The sequence below is a fragment of the Sceloporus undulatus genome, chromosome 2 (assembly GCF_019175285.1).
Source record: "Sceloporus undulatus isolate JIND9_A2432 ecotype Alabama chromosome 2, SceUnd_v1.1, whole genome shotgun sequence".
Lineage (NCBI taxonomy): Eukaryota > Metazoa > Chordata > Lepidosauria > Squamata > Phrynosomatidae > Sceloporus > Sceloporus undulatus.
In genome coordinates this window covers 149,090,747-149,110,385 of record NC_056523.1, presented here as the reverse complement: position 1 = coordinate 149,110,385, position 19,639 = coordinate 149,090,747, and the positions used below count along the sequence as shown (strand labels likewise).

Below are 19,639 nucleotides of genomic sequence, written 5' to 3'. Positions count from 1 at the left end.
ACAGTGATGCCTCCTGGAATTTTGTAAGTTCTTTGTTATTGTTTTCCTTTGCTTCATCCTTTACATCCTTTGTTACATGGCCCTAAATTTTACCCTCGACTTATACACAAATCATATCAAAATCTATAATTATGGCTCCAAAACCTGCCCTCAACTTATACATGAGGTCGACTTATAGTGAGGTATATATGGTAGTTTCTGTGACAGTTCACAAACTGTTTTTATGAGACATTTCTGTTTTATCTTCCCCATTCCTGTCCTGCTTATGCTGAGTGATATATATCACATATATATCACACATCAAAGGCTTTGGTGGATCATTGCAATCACACACTTTAAGAGAACAAAACAAACATCCTACATAAACATCCAAGCCATGTTTTCTGCTGCCCTTTAGAAAAGGGGATCAGGAAAATGTAAGCAGGAAAACCACTGCATTGTTATAAACTCTAGGAGAACCCCCCCCCCCCCAAATTAGACTTCAGAGACCTGTCCTGTCCTGTCTGATTCACTCCTCTTCAGGAAGAAGGAAGCATTACTTAGGTAGTAGGAGGCTGTTACTGGAGCCGTCTCAAGAGATTTGGATGGCTTCAGCTTGAGAGTCTGGTGGGGGGAGGTTAAATGGCATAGAGGGAGGAGGAAGCAGTGAGCAACTATTTCTTTTGGCATGCCTGAAATACGAATGTCAGGGAATGGCTTAACAGCGCCTCTCAGATCCCAGCAACCTTTCTCAGCAGAGCTCCAAATTCCAATTCCAGGGCTACTTAGGAAACAGGGGGGGGGGATCCCATCCATGCCTGATTACTTACTTAGATATGAGCACTACTGGGTTCAGCAGGATCTACTCCCAAGTAAGTGTGCACAGCAGCATCCACCTTTGAGTCCTCTTCCTATTGCAGGCCAGAGGTGAGCACAGAAATACAATGAGCCCTCCACATTCACTGGGTTTAGGGGCACAGGACCTCCGTGAAAGTGGGAAAACCATGAATTAAAAAAAAACTATTTTTTAAGAAGATGACCATGGAATTGCGCTGGAGGACCTACAAATGCCTGGAGAAGTGTTCTATCCAGAAATCTCTAGCTTCTTCAGTGTGACTTCTGCTGAATATTGACCACAGAATGTTGACCAAGTTTTTCTAGCATCAAGGTGGAAGAAGCAAATTCCTTCTTCTTTTTTTCACCCAGTTATCATAACGAAGTCAAGACTGAAACGAATCTAAAACTGCAAAACCGTACATTCTCACAGTCTGTCTGCCTTTCTTGGGTTAGGAAACTGTCTTGTTTCTTTGTTTGCACTAACGTATGAGGAATGCAGAAGCAGTTGTAAGGAGGGGGGAAGAGAACTACTCAACTAAAGCAGTGCATACCTCTGCCAAAAGGCCAGCAGGACCAGGTGTGGGAGAACAGCAACCATAAGTCTACCATGTCCAGTGTTGAAAAATCACCTAGCTACAACAGGGGTTTATAGAGGTGAGGTTGTTGGAAGACACAAAAAGGCCTTTTACCACTGTCTGCCCCCCTACCAAATTGTTTAACTTGGAAAATGATTATACCCGTTGCCAGCAGTTCAGAATCCCCATCTATCTAATGGTGTTCTATCTGCAGAGAAGGGGAAAGAAGATGAACATACTACAAGTCACCCAACAGGTGAACATCTGGCAACAATAAAGGAGTTGTTTCCCTTCCAGGAACCAGGATAAGAACCCAACCCAGGAGTCTATTTCTCAGTGCCCAGGGTCACCAGATGCCCTAACCCCAAAAGAGGGCAAGGCATCTCAAATGTAGATCATTCAAGAAAAATGGAGGGCATGACAAATAAAAGCTAAAAACACTCCTATAAGCGTCATAGTGATGCTCAAAATAGGGGACATTTTGGAATTCTTCCTGGACAGAAGCAAGAAATGTAGGACACATCCTGGGAAAGGAGGACGTTTGTTCACCCACTCGGTGCATTCTTATGACTTCACTCTACTTTCACACTTTCTGGGGATCACACAACAGACCCAGCAATCCTTTCTCACAACACAATTGTAACACTATTATTCCTCTCAAACTGGCATGGCACCATCCGGTGGAATCTTGGGACTGGTAGTTTTGGGAGGGCCCTTCAGTCTTCTCAGTCAGAGAGCTTCTCCAGTGACTCTACAAAACCCAGTATCCCATGGGACTCGACCAGGGCAACTAAAATGGCACCGTGTGTGTGTGTCCACATGTGTCTTCATGTTGCCTGTTGACTTATGGCACCCCAATGGTTACCACTGGGTTTTCTTAGCCAAGGAATGCTCAGAAGAGGTTTTGCCAGTTCCTTCCTCTCAAATACAGCCTACAGCACCTGGTACAGTGCTACTGAATGTGAAGTGTGAAAGACAGTCAGGTATATCCATTTATCTGTTGGATCACACTCCCACCACCACACTTGCAAGGTCTTGGTATGGCCCACGTAAGGTTATTCCATTTTATCTTTCCACAGCTGGCTCTGCTGTTCAGCAGAATGAGGCAGCCACCACTGGCAACAGAGACCAAGGATAAAATGGAAGTGAGAAAACAGAAGATGACCCGGTGTAGTTCTGAAGGGCCCAACAGCTGTAACACCCGCACTGCAGAATTAATCCAGGTTGACACCACTTTAACTGCCATGGTTCAGTACTATTGAGTTCTGGGGACTATAGTTTATTGCGGCACCAGAGCTGCCTGACAAAGAAGGCCAAATGTCTCACAAAACTACAGTTGACAAAATTCCACAGCATTGAGCTATGGCAGTTAAAGTTGCATCAATCTAGATTATTTCTGCAGTGTGGATGCTGCCTCCATCCCAGTGGTGATGTTGTAACAAGATTCTGATAACTAGATTACTTTAGCACATGGACTAGGAAGGGGCCACCATTTTATCTTCTAGCTCAGTAGGAAAAAATGGCTTGGGCCGGCCTTGGAACTTTGTAATAACTCTGACCAGCCAGAGAGCTCAGTGGTGGCATATATTTGGATCCAGTTGTTTTCCCATCCAAATTCAACATGATCCCACAATACATTCATAATCTAATGAAGTCTCAATCCCTGTTCCAGTGGTAAAGTTAACTGAACTTCAGACCGGATAATGCCCAGGCAGGGCAGGCAGAGACCAGCATACTTTTACTTTTCTATTCTACTGTCATTCCATTTCCATACTGGTTGCTCTTACTGGTTTCTCACGCTGGTTTACTATTTTCTCCCAGTATGCCTTATTACTACTACTGATTAGTTCCCACTATCCCACCTATTAGCACCAATTGGGCAGATGGCAGGTCAGTTTAGCATGCATTTCTCAAATCCTCTATACTGTGTGCCAGTGTAGAGAGGCTGCTTCCTATTTTGCTTCATGAACTCCTAACCCAAAAATCACAGTGCCAATTCCATCCCTTGTTTACTTACTGAACTCTAACACTAGGGACAGGGGCAATTTGCCCTTCTAAAAGATAATATTTCTTCCCTTCACTCATGTCCCAGGGTTGTTTATCTTCCCCTTGAAAGCCCCAAGTCCCCAAACCTCTTGAAGCCTCAACTGTCTTGCAAAGGTTTTTAATAGAAGAATCTGAAAATCCAAACCCAACACATGCCATTATGATTAATAATTTATTTACATCTTAGAGGATGCTATCAAATTCTACATGGCAGGCAGATTGGTAATATTGCGGGGTCCCAATTACAGTAAGCTGAACGTATGCAAGTGTTGACTTATTAGGTTGCCATTGGTTCAATAAGTATATTTGAGCTGGGACCAGTCACTGGATTTTAGTTTAGAGGGCCTAAATACCCTGAAATGGCCAGATCTTGGAAGCTAAACATGGTCAGCCCTGGTGAGTAGTTGGATGAGAGATCACCAATGAATACTAGGTCCTATAGATTCTATTTCAGAGGAAGAAACTGGCCAAACCACCTCCAAGGATCCGTTGCTTAAGAAAACCCTGTGAAATTCATGGGGTCACCACAAATCACAGAGGACTTGAAGACACACACATCATTTAGTTTAAAAAGTGCTAGCCTTTGAGTTCAAGCAGAGGCTGGAGAAAATAAGAGAAATGGCAGGAGAGAGCTTGGGGAGGCTCCTTCTATTTGTGTTGGTCCCATTGGGCCCCACAGCCATTGCCTTTAACCAGGGAAAGTCTCCCAAGGGGGCCAAGCAGAGAAGGGAGGCCACAAACTTTGGGGCCAACTATTGTTGCCCCAAGAGGGCCAAACATCAAATGTAGTGGCTTGAGCTATGACTCTGGAGACCAGAGTTCAAATCCCAGCTCAGCCCTAGAAACCCACTCTCTCAGCCTCAGAATGCAGCCCTAGCAAAAACCCCTCTGGAGAAACTTCCCAAGGTTGCTGTTGTGTGCCTTCAAGCCTTAGGGCACCCCTGAGGGTTGCCTACCAAGGGGGCTTCCTTGGCCAGCTTGGTCCAGAGGGGGTTGCTGAGGCTGAGAGAGTGTGACCCCCCAGGGCCACCCACTAAGCGTCCAGGGATTGAAAGCCTGCTCCCTACCGAGCCTCCAACCTGGACCCCACCCTGAGCCAAAAAGGAGAGCACCCACCCACCACAACTTCCAAGAGGGCCAAGGCACTCCTCCCTCCCCACCCTGAGGGCTTTCTTGGGGGGATCAGAAACCTCTCTTACCTGCCTCAGGGGGAGGGAGTTCCTTATAGCAGCAGCAGCAGGAAGGCAGAGCGGTGCCACGCTGCTGGGGCCCAGGCTGAAGGGAATGGCTCTCTCCCGGGCAACACCTGGAGCCTCCCGCCCTGCCTGCCTGCCTCCCTTCCAGCAGCCAGATCCGAAAGTTGAGCCTCGGGGAGGGAAGGCAGCAGGAAAGAGGCGGCGCTGGGGACGGAGGGGGAGAGGCTGAGCCTGCCCTGCCCTCCTCGGGGCTCTCTGGGGAGCTCCAGAGGGGCAGCATCAGCCCCAGTCGAGCCTCGCCCTGGAGCATGCTTCTTCTGCCCAGGAGGCAGTGCTCAAGCTCCCGGCAGCAGGAGCCATGCTCAGGCAGCGCCCACCTTCTCCTGCACAACCAAACAGAAAAGGTCCTCCCTTTGGAGCAGCCGGACTGAGAAGCATGGGCTAGGCTTCTTTAGTCCTGCTCAAAATGGAGGACGATCAAGGGGGAGGGGGAATGGGGGTAACCCCAAGAAAAGCCCAGGACACTCCCAGAAATGGCCATGCCTGCTTCAGAGCCATGCTCAGGATGGAGGACGTGGCCCAAGCAAAGCTCAAGAAGACCCTCCCCAGAAATGTCCACGCAGGGCTCAGAATGGAGGACCTTTCGCCATCCCTCCCGGACAGGAGGCGAAAATGGAGGACGGGTCCAGGGAGGGGGGAGGGGCACGCCTTGGCATTTCTAGCAGAGTTTTGTCGTTTTGAGAACCGCCTTCCCTTGGGAGCATCAGCAAGGAGCATGCCTTGCCAGCCTTAGCAGTATTTCTACGCTTCGAGGGGGAAATAATGATCCACGTTTGTTTCCTTCATGTTTCCTTGGCTGTCCTCCATTTGGCAGGAGCCCCCTCGCCTTCCCGGGCGCCCAGCTGGCCTGCCTTTGGCCCAGGGCCACTCCGGACACATTTCTGCCTGGCTGCCCCCCCTCCTCCTCCTCCTCAGGCGACGCCCCTTCCCTCTTCCTCCATTGCACTCAGGCGCCCAGGTGCAGCCAAGCTCCAGCGTCAGGGAGCTGCTGCTGCTGCTGCTGCTGCTGGAAGCAGCTTTCTCCGACCTTTCCTCTCCTTCTGCCTCCACACTGAAGTGCTGAGCAGGCTGAGAAAACGCCTGAGCTGTTGGCGAAGGCAGGCCAGGTGAGGCACCCTCAGATGCTTTGCAACAGCAGCAGCAGCAGCATCAGGAGAGGAATTCCCAGCATCGCCCTTAAACAAGGAGAGGGGCCCTATGCTCTCCTCTTCCAGCATGTGCCCCACATTTCTGCCTTCTGTCCAGTTCCAAAATGTTCTCCATTTTCAGCAGGACTAGAGCTACAGCCAGACTGCAGACATAATCCACTTTGAGACCGCTCTAACTGCCCAGGCTCAGTGCTAGGGAATCCTGGCAAAGGTAATTAAAGGTCTCACAAAACGATGGTGCCCAGAATCCCCTAGCATTGAGCCAGGGCAGTTAGAGCGGTCTCAGACTGGAATATTTCTACATTATGTTTTGCACCAATATCTCCCTTGCAGGTTTGCTCCATGGATACTAACCCATTTCCTGACACTATACTGATCGGTGTGTTTTTAGGTGTTCTTTTGTCACGTCCTACATTTTAATTCACTGTCCTACATTTTGCAGTGCCTTGTCCTCCTTTGCAGTTAGGGCATCGGGTTACCCTGAACAAGGGCCGCTTGAAAACATATCCAGGTGTAGCTGTGTGTTAGCCATACAGCCAACAATAACTTCCAGAATAACATCTAGTATGATAGCATCCAAAATCCACAAATCAAAGATACCTTTATTGGGACAACCAAAAATGCATGATGCCAGCTTCCAAAGCTCCACTGGCTTCCTTATCAGTTTGTTGTTGTGTGCCTCCAAGTCATTTTTGCTTTATGGCAACCCTAAGGGGAACCTATCCTAGGGTTTTCTTGGCAAGTCTCTTCAGAAGGGGTTTGCCATTGCTGTCCTCTGAGGCTGAGAGTGTGGGACTTGCCCAAGGTCGGATTTTATGCTTGATGGGGATTTGAAGCCTGGTCTCCAGAGTCGTAGTCCAGTACTCAAACCACTACACCACAATGGAAAGTAAAGATGTTAAAATCATACCGGAGAAATAAAAAATGAGAAATTTCCTTGATATTCTGAGGGGTCACTGCTCTGCAGAATTATAGAGCTATTATTCTGTGGTTCTGTTTTATGAACTTCTGAGGTTTGCTGTTTGGTGAAGCACTGGAGCTCCCTGGCTGAAAATTCTAAATACGCCTCCCTAAACTACAAGTCCCAGTATTTTACAGGCTGAAACCATGGCCGTTAAAGTAGAATAATAATGCCATAATAATGTGAATACAAAAGATGAGCCACCAAAGACTGCTGATAAGTCACTTACACACAAGCAAAAATCCCCATAAACTTCAGGACTCCTGTCCTCTTTATTAAAACCTGAGCTAAACCCTTGTTGAAGAGTGGGGCAGGAGGTAGGGAAGAAAATCGTATTTATCTATGGTTGGCTTTATCTTTTCACTGCCACCCAGGAGACATCTGTGACAAAACATTGGGGAAGGGGGTGCCAATCTCTTTCTGTGTCTGTACATCAAATCCTGTAAATCTGAAGGGTGTGGAGGGGGGAACCAGGCAACCCTTAACATGGCAATAGGATATGTAAGTAATTGGTTGTCTTTTTTAGAAAAAATCTAAGGGTACACCAACACTGTAGAGATAATGCAGTTTGATACCACTGTAAGTGCTATAACTCCATCCTATGGATTTCTGGGATTTGTAGTTTTAAAATGTCTTTAGCCTTCTCTGCAAAAGTGGGCTGGTGCTTCAAAAAACTATAAATCTCAAGAACCTGTATGATGGAGCCATGGCAGTTAAAACTGTATCAAACTGCATCATTTCTACAATGTAGATGCACCCTTTACTGGGGAGGCTGGAGGGGCTTTGAAAATATTGTTGAATGCTTGTGGGGAGGACTCACTAACCAGTGCTTCACACTGGTCCAAGGATGCTTCCAAACGTGCATGACTATGTCTGTGTCTGTGGAGTCACCCTGCTTCATCCAAAGAATTTTAAGCAAAGTGGGTACCCATACCCAGAGATCTTTGTCTTGTTTTCTCACCCTTGCGTCAATCTTTCTTCCTATCACAGAAATCCACTGAGGAGGAAAAAGACAGGGCAGTTGCACAATATCATTTGTTTGGTAGCATTGAAGGTTCTCCATTGGCAATCATCCCATGTCACTTAGGTTGCGTTTTTGACAGACACGCACCCGAAGCTGTCTCAAAGTGCATAATAATCTGGCCCTCAATGTCTATGACTTCATCTAAAAAGAATCGAACAGACTCAAACCATACGCCTACCGAATCCACTACTCTAACCTCAGAGTGACCAACCAAGTATCTATGAGAAGCCCAAAGGCAAGATACAAGTTCAGCTGCATCCTTCATTCATGATCCCTAGTAACTGATATTGTTGCCTCTAATCCTGGAGCTAATAGAGAGCCATCATGACTACTGATCATTGGTAACCTTTTCCTCCATGAATTCTCCTAACATCTCATTTTAAGCCATCACTACATTTTCTACTAGTGAATTCCACTTTTTAACTATGGATCTGTTTCAAATTTCCCACCATTCAAATCCTGTGGATGACCCTGAGTTCTAGGATCGCATACTTTCATACATTTATAACATGTCCCCTCTAACTTGCTTTTTTCTAAGCTGAACAAAGTTGAAACCTCCTCTTACAGAGAAGTTGATCCAACTCCTTTGGGTCATTTTGGTTGCCCAGCACCCTTTTAAAATCCTTTTATGTAACAATATCCTTTTTCTGGTGTAGTGATTAGAACTGTATATCTGATTCCAAATTTAGTGGCATTGTAGATTTCTATCAGGGTAGTATGTTATTGACAGCTTTGTTTTCGGTTATTTTTCTAACTACTGTATACCTAACCTGGCATTTACCATAGCAGCATACACTGGGTCAAAATTTTAATCAAGATACTGCCTTCAGTCCGAACATCTGTCTTTTTGCTCAGTAATCACCAGCTGAGATTCTATCAATCTTTTATGAGAAGCTGGTTTAAAAAGAAAAAGAAAGGTCATCCCCAAATGCATCATTATGCTTACCAACATTAAATCTCATTTGCTATTTTAATGATGTTTTCCCTTATTAGGGAAATTATATTTCCAATATGTTTCTGTTCTAGCCTCCCTAAATAGGCGTTTTCAGGAAACATGGACACCTTACTGCTCACCCCTAACTCAAGGTCATTTTCAAACAAGTTAAAAAGCAAAGGGTGCCAATACAGATCTTTGAGGGATATGACAGTTTACTTCCTTTCATTGTACAGCTGATGGGTTAATTTTATTATGGGCTTTCTGTTCTTTAATCAGTTATCAATCCAGGACTTTTACCTCTTCTCTTAAGGCTACTAATTTTGCAGAGGAATCTTTGGTGAGGGACTTTAGCCAAAGGCATTTGGAAGTCCAAGTAATCTTCTATCTCCTCTGTCCATATGTTTGTTGACCTTCTCTCAAAAACACTAAGACATTGATGAGATAGGATTCAGCAGGGCTTTCCCTTTTATATGCTGGATAATTTTATCTTTAATAATGCTTTCCACCCAGAACAGGCTAAACAGCCTGCAAGATGTTGTTGTTGTTGCTGCTGTGCACCTTCAAGTTGTTTCTGACTTATGGCAACCCTAAGGCAAAGCTATCATGGGGTTTTCTTGGAAAGATTTGTTCAGAGGAGGTTTGCCATTGCCTTCCCCTGAGGCTGAGTGCATGTGAGTTGCCCAGGGTCACCCAGTGGATTTCATGGCCCAGCAGTAATCAAACCCTGGTCTCCAGAATGGCAGACCAACACACAAAGCACACTGGCTCTCCCAGTAGTATCCCTCTAAGATACCTTTTCCAAAACTTAGTGTTATATTGTCTATTCTCCAGTCTTCTGGTATTTGTAGCCATTTATTCACTTGATACAGTGATCATGACTACTGGCTCATGTATTTCAAATGAACAATTACGTGAACTGGATATCAAGCATGTCTATTTCTATGGTGCTCTTTTAGAAAGATATAATACATATTCATACACAGAGGCACACAGACACCAACATACATAGAAACACACACACACACTTCTTTTTCTATGCAATTTCCTCTTAGTTTCTTCAAGCATGAGTTCTCTGTGCTTTAGTTCAGACTCCCAATGGGAACTTTTATTGAACTCTTGAGGATCCACAAAGCTCAGGAAAAATACTGATAATCAAAGCTTCCAGTCCTGGTTTAACAGAATTAGCATCTTCATCATATGCTCAAAAGGCTTTGGTTTGTCGGACAAATATGGATGATAGTGAGTGAATAGATACACTGACAGGAGAATGTACATCTGGAAGAAAGCTATATATGCATGTCATCAGAATCCCCTCAGCTTGGGAAATAAGACTTTCTTCTAATGAGGATGAACTTCAGCAAGCACTCAAAATCACAAATCACAATCTCCAAATTAAATTAGAAAAACTGTCACATTTAATTTAAATCAGCATTCTTAATTATTGTGCTTTCTGCGTGTATTTCTAGCTTTGCTGATATTATTCTTCCAATTTTGTACGTTCTAAGAGTTCTGCAAAGGCCTGATGACAGTAGAGGTGCAGACATGGCTTATTCCCTGCAGATGTATCCACACACACACATACACACACACACACAGAGGATCTTGTGTAACTTGGTGCTCTTTTACTAGCCCCATCACTTTGGAATGCAATTATATACAGGCATACCTCAGTTAACAAGGCCCCTGACAAAGAAGCTCCTTTCTACAAAGTCTTTTTATGGCCACCCAGTCCCCTTTTTCCTTCTTGTTGTATATGGTTTTTAGCAGTATCAGCATTGGGAAGGAGGGCTAAAGGAATACAGACTTTCCATGTTGGTTTGCAACAGTGTGCAGGATTCCACTTTAGCTGATCCTACTCTCTAAGATGTTTCTCATAAGGTTTGATTTCTAGACCTTTTATTGTCATGGTCTCAGTCTCCTTACTGTTGGAATCAGTGTATTGTAGTGGTGTGAGTGTTGGACTATGACTCCGGAGATCAAATTCTCCTGGACCATGGAAACCCACTGGGTAACCTTGAGCAAGTCACATTCTCTCAGCCTCCTCTGAACAAATCTTGCCAAGAAAACCTTGTGATAGGTTCAACCTAGTTGGAAATGATTTGAAGGCACATAACGACAACATCCTCCTGTAGACATGCTCCAGCTAGTCAATATCATTCTTGAACTGTAGTGCTCAGAACTTGAGGCACTATTCCAGGTGAGGTAGAATAGAGTGGTTCTATTGTTTCGCTCAATTTAAACACCATACTCTTATTGATCCAGCTTACCACTGCACTGGTCTTTTGGCTGATGCATAACACTGTTGACTCATGGAAACAGATCTTATAGCACTTTTGAGACTGAGAGAAAGACTTGATCTACATCCTCAGGTGCATGAAATATTGGAGCCCATGTGACCTTTATAATGAGATTGTATGAATAGCCAAGTTTGGTGAGGAAGGGATAAGTCAGTTTTAACTGTGGCTGTTGAAGGACAAAAGAAGGAGGAAAAATGTTGCCCAAGGCCAGGGTGGCTATGTCTGAATTCCACTGTACAATAATATCCAAAACAGTGATACCTTTATTGGACTAACCAAAACGTATAAAATATATGTCACAAGCTTTCAAAATTACACTGGCTTCTTCATCAGGCAAAGGTGTTAAAAATAATACAGGAGGGGGAAAATTGACAGTGTTAGTCACAGGCCTGCATTTTGGCAGTGGTGTTCTGAGTATGAAGGAATATCAATGTAGGCAGGCCACTTCTCCTTCTGGCCATAAGGTACTGGGAGACAAAGCATTTTAAAGTCCAAGAAATTAAAATTCCATTGTTGTTGTTGTTAACTGGCCTCAAGTTGACCTCAACTCATGGCAACCCTATGGATGAGATATCTCCAAAGACTTCCTGTCCTCCACCACTCTGCTCAGGTGCTGAAGCCTCAAGCCCATGGCCTCTCTGATTGAGTCTGGTATGCTGTCTTCCTCTCTTTCTACTGACCTCTACCTTTCCTAACATTATTGTCTTTTCTAATGATTCAAACCCTTTCATGATGGAGCAAAATTATGACAGCCTCACTTTAGTCATCCTGGCTAACAGTGTGGGCTTCTTCTGTTCTAGAACTTATTTTTTTGTCTTCTTGGCCATCCATTGCATCCTCAGCACTCTTTTCTAGCACCACATTTCAAATGAGTTGACTTTGTCTCTATGGCTTTCTTCTCTATCCACCTCTCACATCCGTACATAGTGATGAGGAATACAATGGCTTGGACGATTCTAACTTTAGGGTAGTATGTCTTTGCACTTTAGGGTCTTGTCTAGTTCTTTCATAGCTGCCCTTCCCATTCCTAATCTTCTTCCGATTTCTTGATTGCAGCCTCTGTTCTGATCAATGTTTGATCCAAGGTACAGGAACTCTTTGACTATTTCAATTTTTTTGTTGTCTGGGATGAATTCTCTTAGATCCTCCATGGTCATTGTTTTTGTTTTGTTTTGTTTGTTCAGCATTAATCTAATCTTTACACTTTCATCTTTGACGTTCTTCAGTATTTGCTCCAGGTTTCTGTTTGTTTCTGCTAGTAGTATTGTGTTTTTTGCATATCTTAGATTGTTAATGTCCCCACCCCCATCTTCACTCCTCCTTCTTCAGAGCCTAAGCCTGCATGTTTTCTACATACAACCTGAATAGATAGAGTGATAGTATGCAGGCTTGGTTGACTCCTTTATCCATTAGTGTTTTCCATTAGCAAAACAAAAAGGTACTTCCTATGAGATCCAGGATGTCTCAATCTTTTGTGAGGCCACAAACCCTTTTACTAGGCAGTGTGTGTTATTTTACTTTGCTATGTGGCAAACAGGCTACCCCCCCCCCCATGTTTTCTGAATGTCACTGTTGACTCATACAAACAAAAATCCATCAGTGATACATTTAGTGGCCAACCAAAATGCACAATATACTTGTTGCAAGGTTTGGAAGCCCCCTGGGCTTCTTCATCAGGCAAAATGTTACAAACCAAACGGGAGAGGAAGAAAAAAAACAGGGTACTTGGAGGACCGCCTCTCCCCATACAGTCCGCCTCACACTCCCAGATCAGGCGGAAAACATTTATTAAGAGTTCCTAAAGCAAGATATACTTCATCTCGGAGGGCATTTTCCATCTCAGCCCCACAGCTTTGGAACTCCTTGCCCGACGAGCTCTGCGTTGTCACCTCCCTAGATGTATTCAAGAGGAATCTGAAGACCTTCCTATTCTGCCAGGCTTTTCCCCATGTGCCTTAATGCTATCTGTTATCTCCCCTTGATGATGTATACTGTTCAATCCAGCTATTTCTTATGGTTTTAATGTTTGTATGATAATTGGTTTTAGATGTTGTATAGTTTTTAATTGGTATGGGTGTGTGGTTTGCACATAGTGGGGGATATATGTTGTTTATAATTGTTGTTTGTTGTATTTTTTTGTTGGAAACCGCTATGATCTACACAGGAATAGCGGTATATAAATAATAATAATAATAATAATAATAATAATAATAATAATAATAATTAGAGATGTTAGATTGCTGTTTCACTCCTGAATAAAGATGATATGCTGGGGAGGATATCTTTTGCAAGCAGGCTCCTTCTACTTCTCTGACCATGCAGCAGCAATAGGGATATTAACAAAGTCCAGGAAATTTAAAGTCAATTTGCACCTCAACAGGAACCCCTCTATTGCAATCCAATATGTCTCCATTCCAGTGAGGTCACAGGCCTCTTTGTAGGCAGAGAACAATGGATTCCTCAAAAAGTCTCTATGGCGGGGTACAGACCGCTGCTTTGCGGCGGTCTGCCGCCGCCGCCAGTAGGTCCGCGGGGGAGCCGGAGCCTTCACACGGCCCGACTCCCGCGCGGACCGAAAAAGAAGCTCCAAAATGGAGCTTCTTTTTCCGTCGCGTTTGCGACGTAGCGAGGCGCCAGGGGCGCGCTCGCTACGTCACAAGCGGCACGACGCGTACGGACGCTCAGCGTCCGATACGCAAAGATGGCGCCGGCCATGTAGAAGGGCCGGCGCCATCTTGTATGGACGGAGTCTGTACTAGGCCCAGGGGCGTCTATAAGAGACGCCCCTTTTTTAAAATGGGATGTCCGGAGGACGTCCCAAATGGCGGTGCAGAAAGTACCTATGTTTTTGAATCAGGAACATTTGGGTGGTGTAGAGGTAAAACATGTCAATTCAGTCCAAATATAAGGGGGGGAAATGTTGTACCTTTGTTGAAGTTCCAGTCCACACGCTACTCTTCATGGTTCCCCTGTTGCAACTACAATGCGTATCTCACAATACAGAAAACTGTTGATTGATGTTTATATTATGATCTAAGAAGAACAAGTAATAGAGAACACGTAAATACCCTGGCTTAAATACCCTAAAGCAGGGGTCGGCAACCCCCGGCCCACGGGCCAGATCCGGCCCGGCGAGGCAGCAAGACCGGCCCCAGCCCGGTCCTGCCGCCGATTGCTGCCAACACCAGGCAGCCACGGGCAGGGAAGGAAGGGAGGGCGGGGGTCATCCTCCTCCTTCCCAGCCTTCCCTTCCCGCGGCTGCCAGGCAGCCGTGAGGAGGGAAGGAAGGGGGAGGGGGAAGAGGAGGAGGAAGAGGAGGAGGGAGGGAGGGAGGGAGGGAGGAGGACGGAGGAGGAGGAGGAGGAGGGAGGGAGGGAGGAGCAGGAGGAGGATGAGGAAGAAGAAGAAGACTCTTTCTGAAGGTGAGACAGTGTGACTTTCCAAAGTGCATTTCTGTGTATTTTTGGTGCTTTTAATGCTAAAAGGTCTGCTTTAACAATGATAGTGATGATGATGATGAGGATGATGATGATGATGATGATGATGATGATGATGATGATGATGATGATGATGATATTGATATCAGCCAACTTCTGAGGCCCAAATGTCCTCCATTTTGATCATGCCTAAGAAACATGCATTTATATTAACATTTTAAAAAAAGATCAAATTTTTTCACATGTCCTCCATTTTAAAAAATGTCCTACATTTGAAAATGTTGTCCTTTATTTATTTATTTATCGGCTTCAGCCCCCCAGTTGTCTGAGGGACAGCAACCCAGTCCCTGGCTCAAAAAGGTTGCCTACCCCTGCCCTAAAGGCAACAGATCCGGTGTAATTTTGGAAGCAAGCAAGGTCAGCCCTGGTTAGTACTTGGATGGGAGACTGAAGACAAATACCACGTGCTGTAGGCAATATCTCAGAGGAAGGAACCAGCAAAGCAAACTCTGAATATTCCTTGCCTAAGAAAATCCCATGAAATTCATGAGGTCACCATAAATCAACAGGCAACTTGAAGGCGCACACACACACGCACACACACACACCACAGCCATGTGTGCTTGCTACAACAGGCAAGATCAGCAGCAGTTGCAAAATGGAGATAATAAAGAAAGCAGGTGCTGGTGAAAAAAAGAAAAAATGAATACCCCTGGAGGTATTTCAGAAGAAGCTTTCACATAGTCTCTAGTAAATTCAAAATGTTTGTGGGTTTTAGTACTTAGGCAAGGTTGTTTTATTTCACATGTGCATTGTTTTGAATACAAAGACGCTTTACAGACTGCCCAAAAAGGGTGGCCTGCTGGCACCTCTGTTTCCGCCATGGGGAAGCCTCAGCTTCCAAACGGCAAGGCTTCCCTATGGCTGAAAAAGAAGCCCCAAAAAGCGGCTTCTTTTGGCAGCGTGCTTATGATGTCACAAGGTGCCAATGGCGCACTTGCGGCATCATAAGTGAGCTGCGACGTGCGGACGCTAAATGTCCATGACGTCAAGATGACGGCGCCCATGTAGAATGGGTGCCGCCATTTTGTACATGCTCGGCACATGCCCATGCGGAACGGGCCCAAGTCTCCTGAAACATGTTCTTACTTTTTAAGGTGTAGGGATCTACAATAACTCTGTTCTTTCCAGACTATTTCTGCTGGTGGTACCAAAGATTCTGTTAAAGAAATAATGTCCATGAACACATCTATTTTGTTGACTGAGGTACACCTGCATCTGCTGTAACTCACTTCCTGCACTCTGATATTAGTCTAAGCACCAGTCTAAGAAAGCACCATTTATTATCTGCACTCTTAATAACCCTAAAGATCAATCCCAAAGAAGTGTGTGACATGAAGTCTTCCTTTCAGAATATTAGAAACTAGATGGCTCAGCTTTTTTTTTTAAAAAAAAAATAACAACAACAGTAACACACAAGTATTACCTTGTGTAGACTTACTTGCTTACCTAAATCACACAGACCACTTTTTGCTGAGCATGCTTCTTATCCAACAATACTCTTCTTGAAAGTGTAACCAAAAGCCAATGAGCTGGGAGCTGGAAAAATGTCAGGTCAGCCAGGTCTGAACAGAAAGACATACAGGAAGGATTCTGCTAGAAAGAAGAAATGCTTTTAGGTGCTGGCAGCCATGGAGGACTGGTATCTGATCACACATCACTATGGGCAGAAGCACCACTTTAAACATTCAAAGAACTCCTGATAGGTGTAGCATTCCAGAGAAGGGATTCTTAAATGGTGGGTTAAGACGTGTGTGTCTTTATTTATGGGCTGATCTGCACATTGTTGGCTGAGGCTGCTGGGAAAAAAATCTATTTTGTCTAAGGGTATAAAGTGCCAGCATGGTGTAGTGGTTTGAGCATTAGACAGTAACTCTGGAGACCAGAGTTCGAATCCCAGCTTTGCCATGTAAACCTACTGGGTAACCCTGGGCAAGTTACACTCTCTCAGCCTCAGAGGATGACAGTGACAAACCCTTTTTGAAGAAACTTGCCAAGAAAACCCCATGAGGGATGCTATAAATCGAAAATAACTCTGTATACTTAATCCTTCATAATGAAAGAGGAGGAACTAGTGTGGCATACAGGCTTGAGCATTGTATAACTCTGAAGACCAGGATTCAGATCACCACTCAGCCATGGAAACACACCGGGTGACTTTGAGCACGTCTCATTCTCTCAGCCTCGAGGTAGGCAAAGGCAAACCCCCTCTTGACAAATTTTGCCAAGAAAATCCGTGATAGATTTGAAATGACTTGAAGGCACACAACAACAACAACAACAAATGGAAGTGGCTTGTTTGCATCACTGACAATTTTTTTTAAATGCCATTGTGAATTGAATGTGTGCTAGCATCCCCATAGCCACTACTAACACAGGAGTCCTGCCAGAAAATAAAAGGCAATAATTTGTACACATCATATACAGGAAGAGCAAAGATATACAATTGAGCACAAGAGCTAGAATTGAACAAGCTATTGTATTCCCTATTACCATGTATGGATGCGAGAGCTGGACAGTTAAAAAAGAAGATAGGAAGAAAATCAATGCATTTGAGATGTGGTGCTGGAAAAGAAGGTGGAGGAACCCATGGACAGGCAAAAGGACAAACAAATGAGTCCTAGACCAGATCAAGCCAGAAATCTCTCTGGAAGCCAAGATGACAAAACTTCAGACACATCATGAGAAGGCATGACTCACTGGAAAAGACAATGATGCTAGAAAAAGTGGAGGGATGTAGAACGAGAGGAAGGCTGCATGCTAGATGGATGGACTCTATTAAGGAGGTCTCAAGTATGTATTTACAGGAAGTAAGCAGAGCAGTGGAGGTTAGGGAGTCTTGGAGATGTCTCATCCATGTGGTCACCATGGGTCAAAATCCACTTGAGGGTGGTTAACAACAACAACTAATAACCATCCAAATGGGAGTTTTTGAAATCATCTATCAGCTTTGTTCAGGAGATGGGAAAGACAACTAGTTTTCTTAATAATTCCCAGTTCTGCCACCTTTCATGGTAATTTGTCTTTTGAAATGGCTGTTTACCATTTACAGCGCTTTATAAATAAAGGATAATAATAATAATAATGATAATGATAATAATAATAGCATCAGATGTGGAAAATCCAAGGAAGTTCAAGTTCTCTCCAGTGTATCAATTCCTGTGCATTATTTGTAATTCTTACAGAAAATAATACCTATTTTCTTCCTAAATGGAGCAGAGTTTGGTTAAATTTCTTTCTGGATTATAACTCTCATAATCCCCCAACTGGCCATGTCACATAATGATATACAGCACTTACTTCTAGTATCAGGAGGAGAAGGGCACAGTGGGAGCCTGTTCCCAGCACAACACAACACTTGCTAGGCTGACTATGCTCTCCTGTGTGTGCTCTCCATTTCTGCTTGCAGATGTCCTCAGAAGAGTGGTTAAGACAGAGCGGCCAATGTGGAATTCCCAAAGCCTGCTGTCCCACTTGCCATCAAAAATAGGTTTCTTCCCCCCTGTTTCTTCAAGTTGTTTCCAATTTATGGAGATCTTAAGGTGAACCTATCACAGGGTTTCCTTGGAAAGATTTGTTCAGATTGGTTTTGCTGTTGATGTTGTTTTCCAAAACTAGAATATATAAACAAAAATAGAAAATAGAAAACAGAAATAGACTTCTGGCTACTTCCAATATCACCTGGTGGGCATCATGCAGGTACTGGAGTATCCCAGAAGCACAAAAGTTGGCTTCTGGATGCTTTCAGGCTGACAACTCCTGGGTTAAGGGCATGAGCTATGAGGAAAGAAGGTCCTATTTGAAATCTTAATCATGGACTCACAGGAAAGCCTAAGGCAAATTACCACCCTACACTCCATGTAACTTGTAAACAAGACATTACCTAGATGTGAGATTTACTGAAATAATGTTTGGTAAGCACGGGGATGGGAGTTAATATGGCACAGTGTTGGACTAGGACACTGGGAGACCAGGGTTAAAATCCCCTCTCCACTATAGAAACCCACTGGGTGACCTTAGGGAAGTTATATTCTCTTCACCTCAGAGGAAGGTGATGGCAAGCCCTCTCTGAATAAATCTTGCCAAGGAAAAAACACGTAAGTCAGAAAGGTCTTGAGGGCACGTAACAACAATCACTGGGTTAGAGGGTGGGACACTTTTCCTCAGAAATTTCATTTCCTCATAAATTCTTTCATCCACAGTACCTTCCACTACCTTCAAACCCCAGTGCTTTCCTTTACATCAGGGGTGAGCAGAGTGCAGCTCTACAGATGTTGGACTGCAGTTCCTATCAGCACTAGCCAGCATAGACAATAGTGAGGAATTCTAGGACAATCCAATAACCAGTCCAACAACAAGCAGCAATTGGTGGCTTTCATGTTTTTGGTGTGGTGAATCTGCTCCAGGTTCACTTTAAAGTTCTTTGTGAATTTTGAAGGAGCTACCCAAGGTGCTGGACCTATTTGGGAGACAGGATTCACCAGCTTGTGGTTGAATGGTTTCAGCATTGGACTATGACTCTGGAGAGCAAGGTTTGAATCTCTACTTGGCCATGAAAACCCACTCGGTGACTTTGGGCAAGTCACACCCTCTCAGCCTCAGAGGGAGACAATGGCAAGCCCCCTCTGAAGAAACATGTCAAGAAAACCCTGTGATAGATTCACCTTAGGATTGTGATAAGTGAGCAATGACATGGAGGCAAACAGTTCTCTCTCACACACACACACCGTTCACCACCTTGGATAGTTCATTTAATATTCAATCTAAATCAGAGAGCAGATACACTGTTGCAATTACATAGAAATAACATTTGGAGGGCCACCCCTACATTCATGGAGGAGTAGCAAATACAGATGCTCTTCATGATAAACCCAATAACTGTCTCCCCAAGGAGGGTCCAAAAGTACAGACAGCTGGGCCAATTCATATCGCCAAACTACTTTCAGCAGTTACCTTATCCAGCAGGAAGTTTTTTTCTAAACCAAGTGGCCATTCAAGAACAGGTCATCCCAAAATATACTAATGCTGGGGAAAAAAACCTGTAATGCTTGGTGCTAGGCTGGTTGGAAACGATGATGATGA

The 19,639-nt window shown here is 44.4% G+C and overlaps 2 protein-coding genes across 6 annotated transcripts in view; both read right to left on the bottom strand.

Moving 5' to 3' along the window:
* Positions 1-5,091, bottom strand: part of GPRC5C (G protein-coupled receptor class C group 5 member C) — a 32,024-nt gene extending 26,933 nt beyond the window's left edge. Inside the window, exon 1 of one of the 3 annotated variants that reach the window (XM_042448095.1) lies at positions 4,641-5,091. The gene's annotated coding sequence lies outside the window, so the exon portion shown is untranslated. Of the gene's footprint in view, positions 1-809; positions 1,504-4,636 lie in introns of those variants that run through there. The other 2 variants (XM_042448094.1, XM_042448096.1) reach the window with 2 other exon arrangements.
* Positions 5,092-13,330: 8,239 nt separating this feature from the next.
* CCDC137 (coiled-coil domain containing 137) overlaps positions 13,331-19,639 on the bottom strand; it is a 44,892-nt gene continuing 38,583 nt past the window's right edge. Inside the window, exons 6-8 of one of the 3 annotated variants that reach the window (XR_006101778.1) lie at positions 16,007-16,153; positions 13,901-14,093; positions 13,331-13,531 (exon numbers count right to left, since the gene is read on the bottom strand). Coding sequence is in view for 1 of the 3 variants with exons in the window: in XM_042448100.1 (XP_042304034.1) it covers positions 16,007-16,153 (147 nt within the window). In the remaining 2 variants the exon portion in view is untranslated. Of the gene's footprint in view, positions 13,532-13,900; positions 14,094-14,646; positions 14,687-16,006; positions 16,154-19,639 lie in introns of those variants that run through there. The other 2 variants (XR_006101779.1, XM_042448100.1) reach the window with 2 other exon arrangements.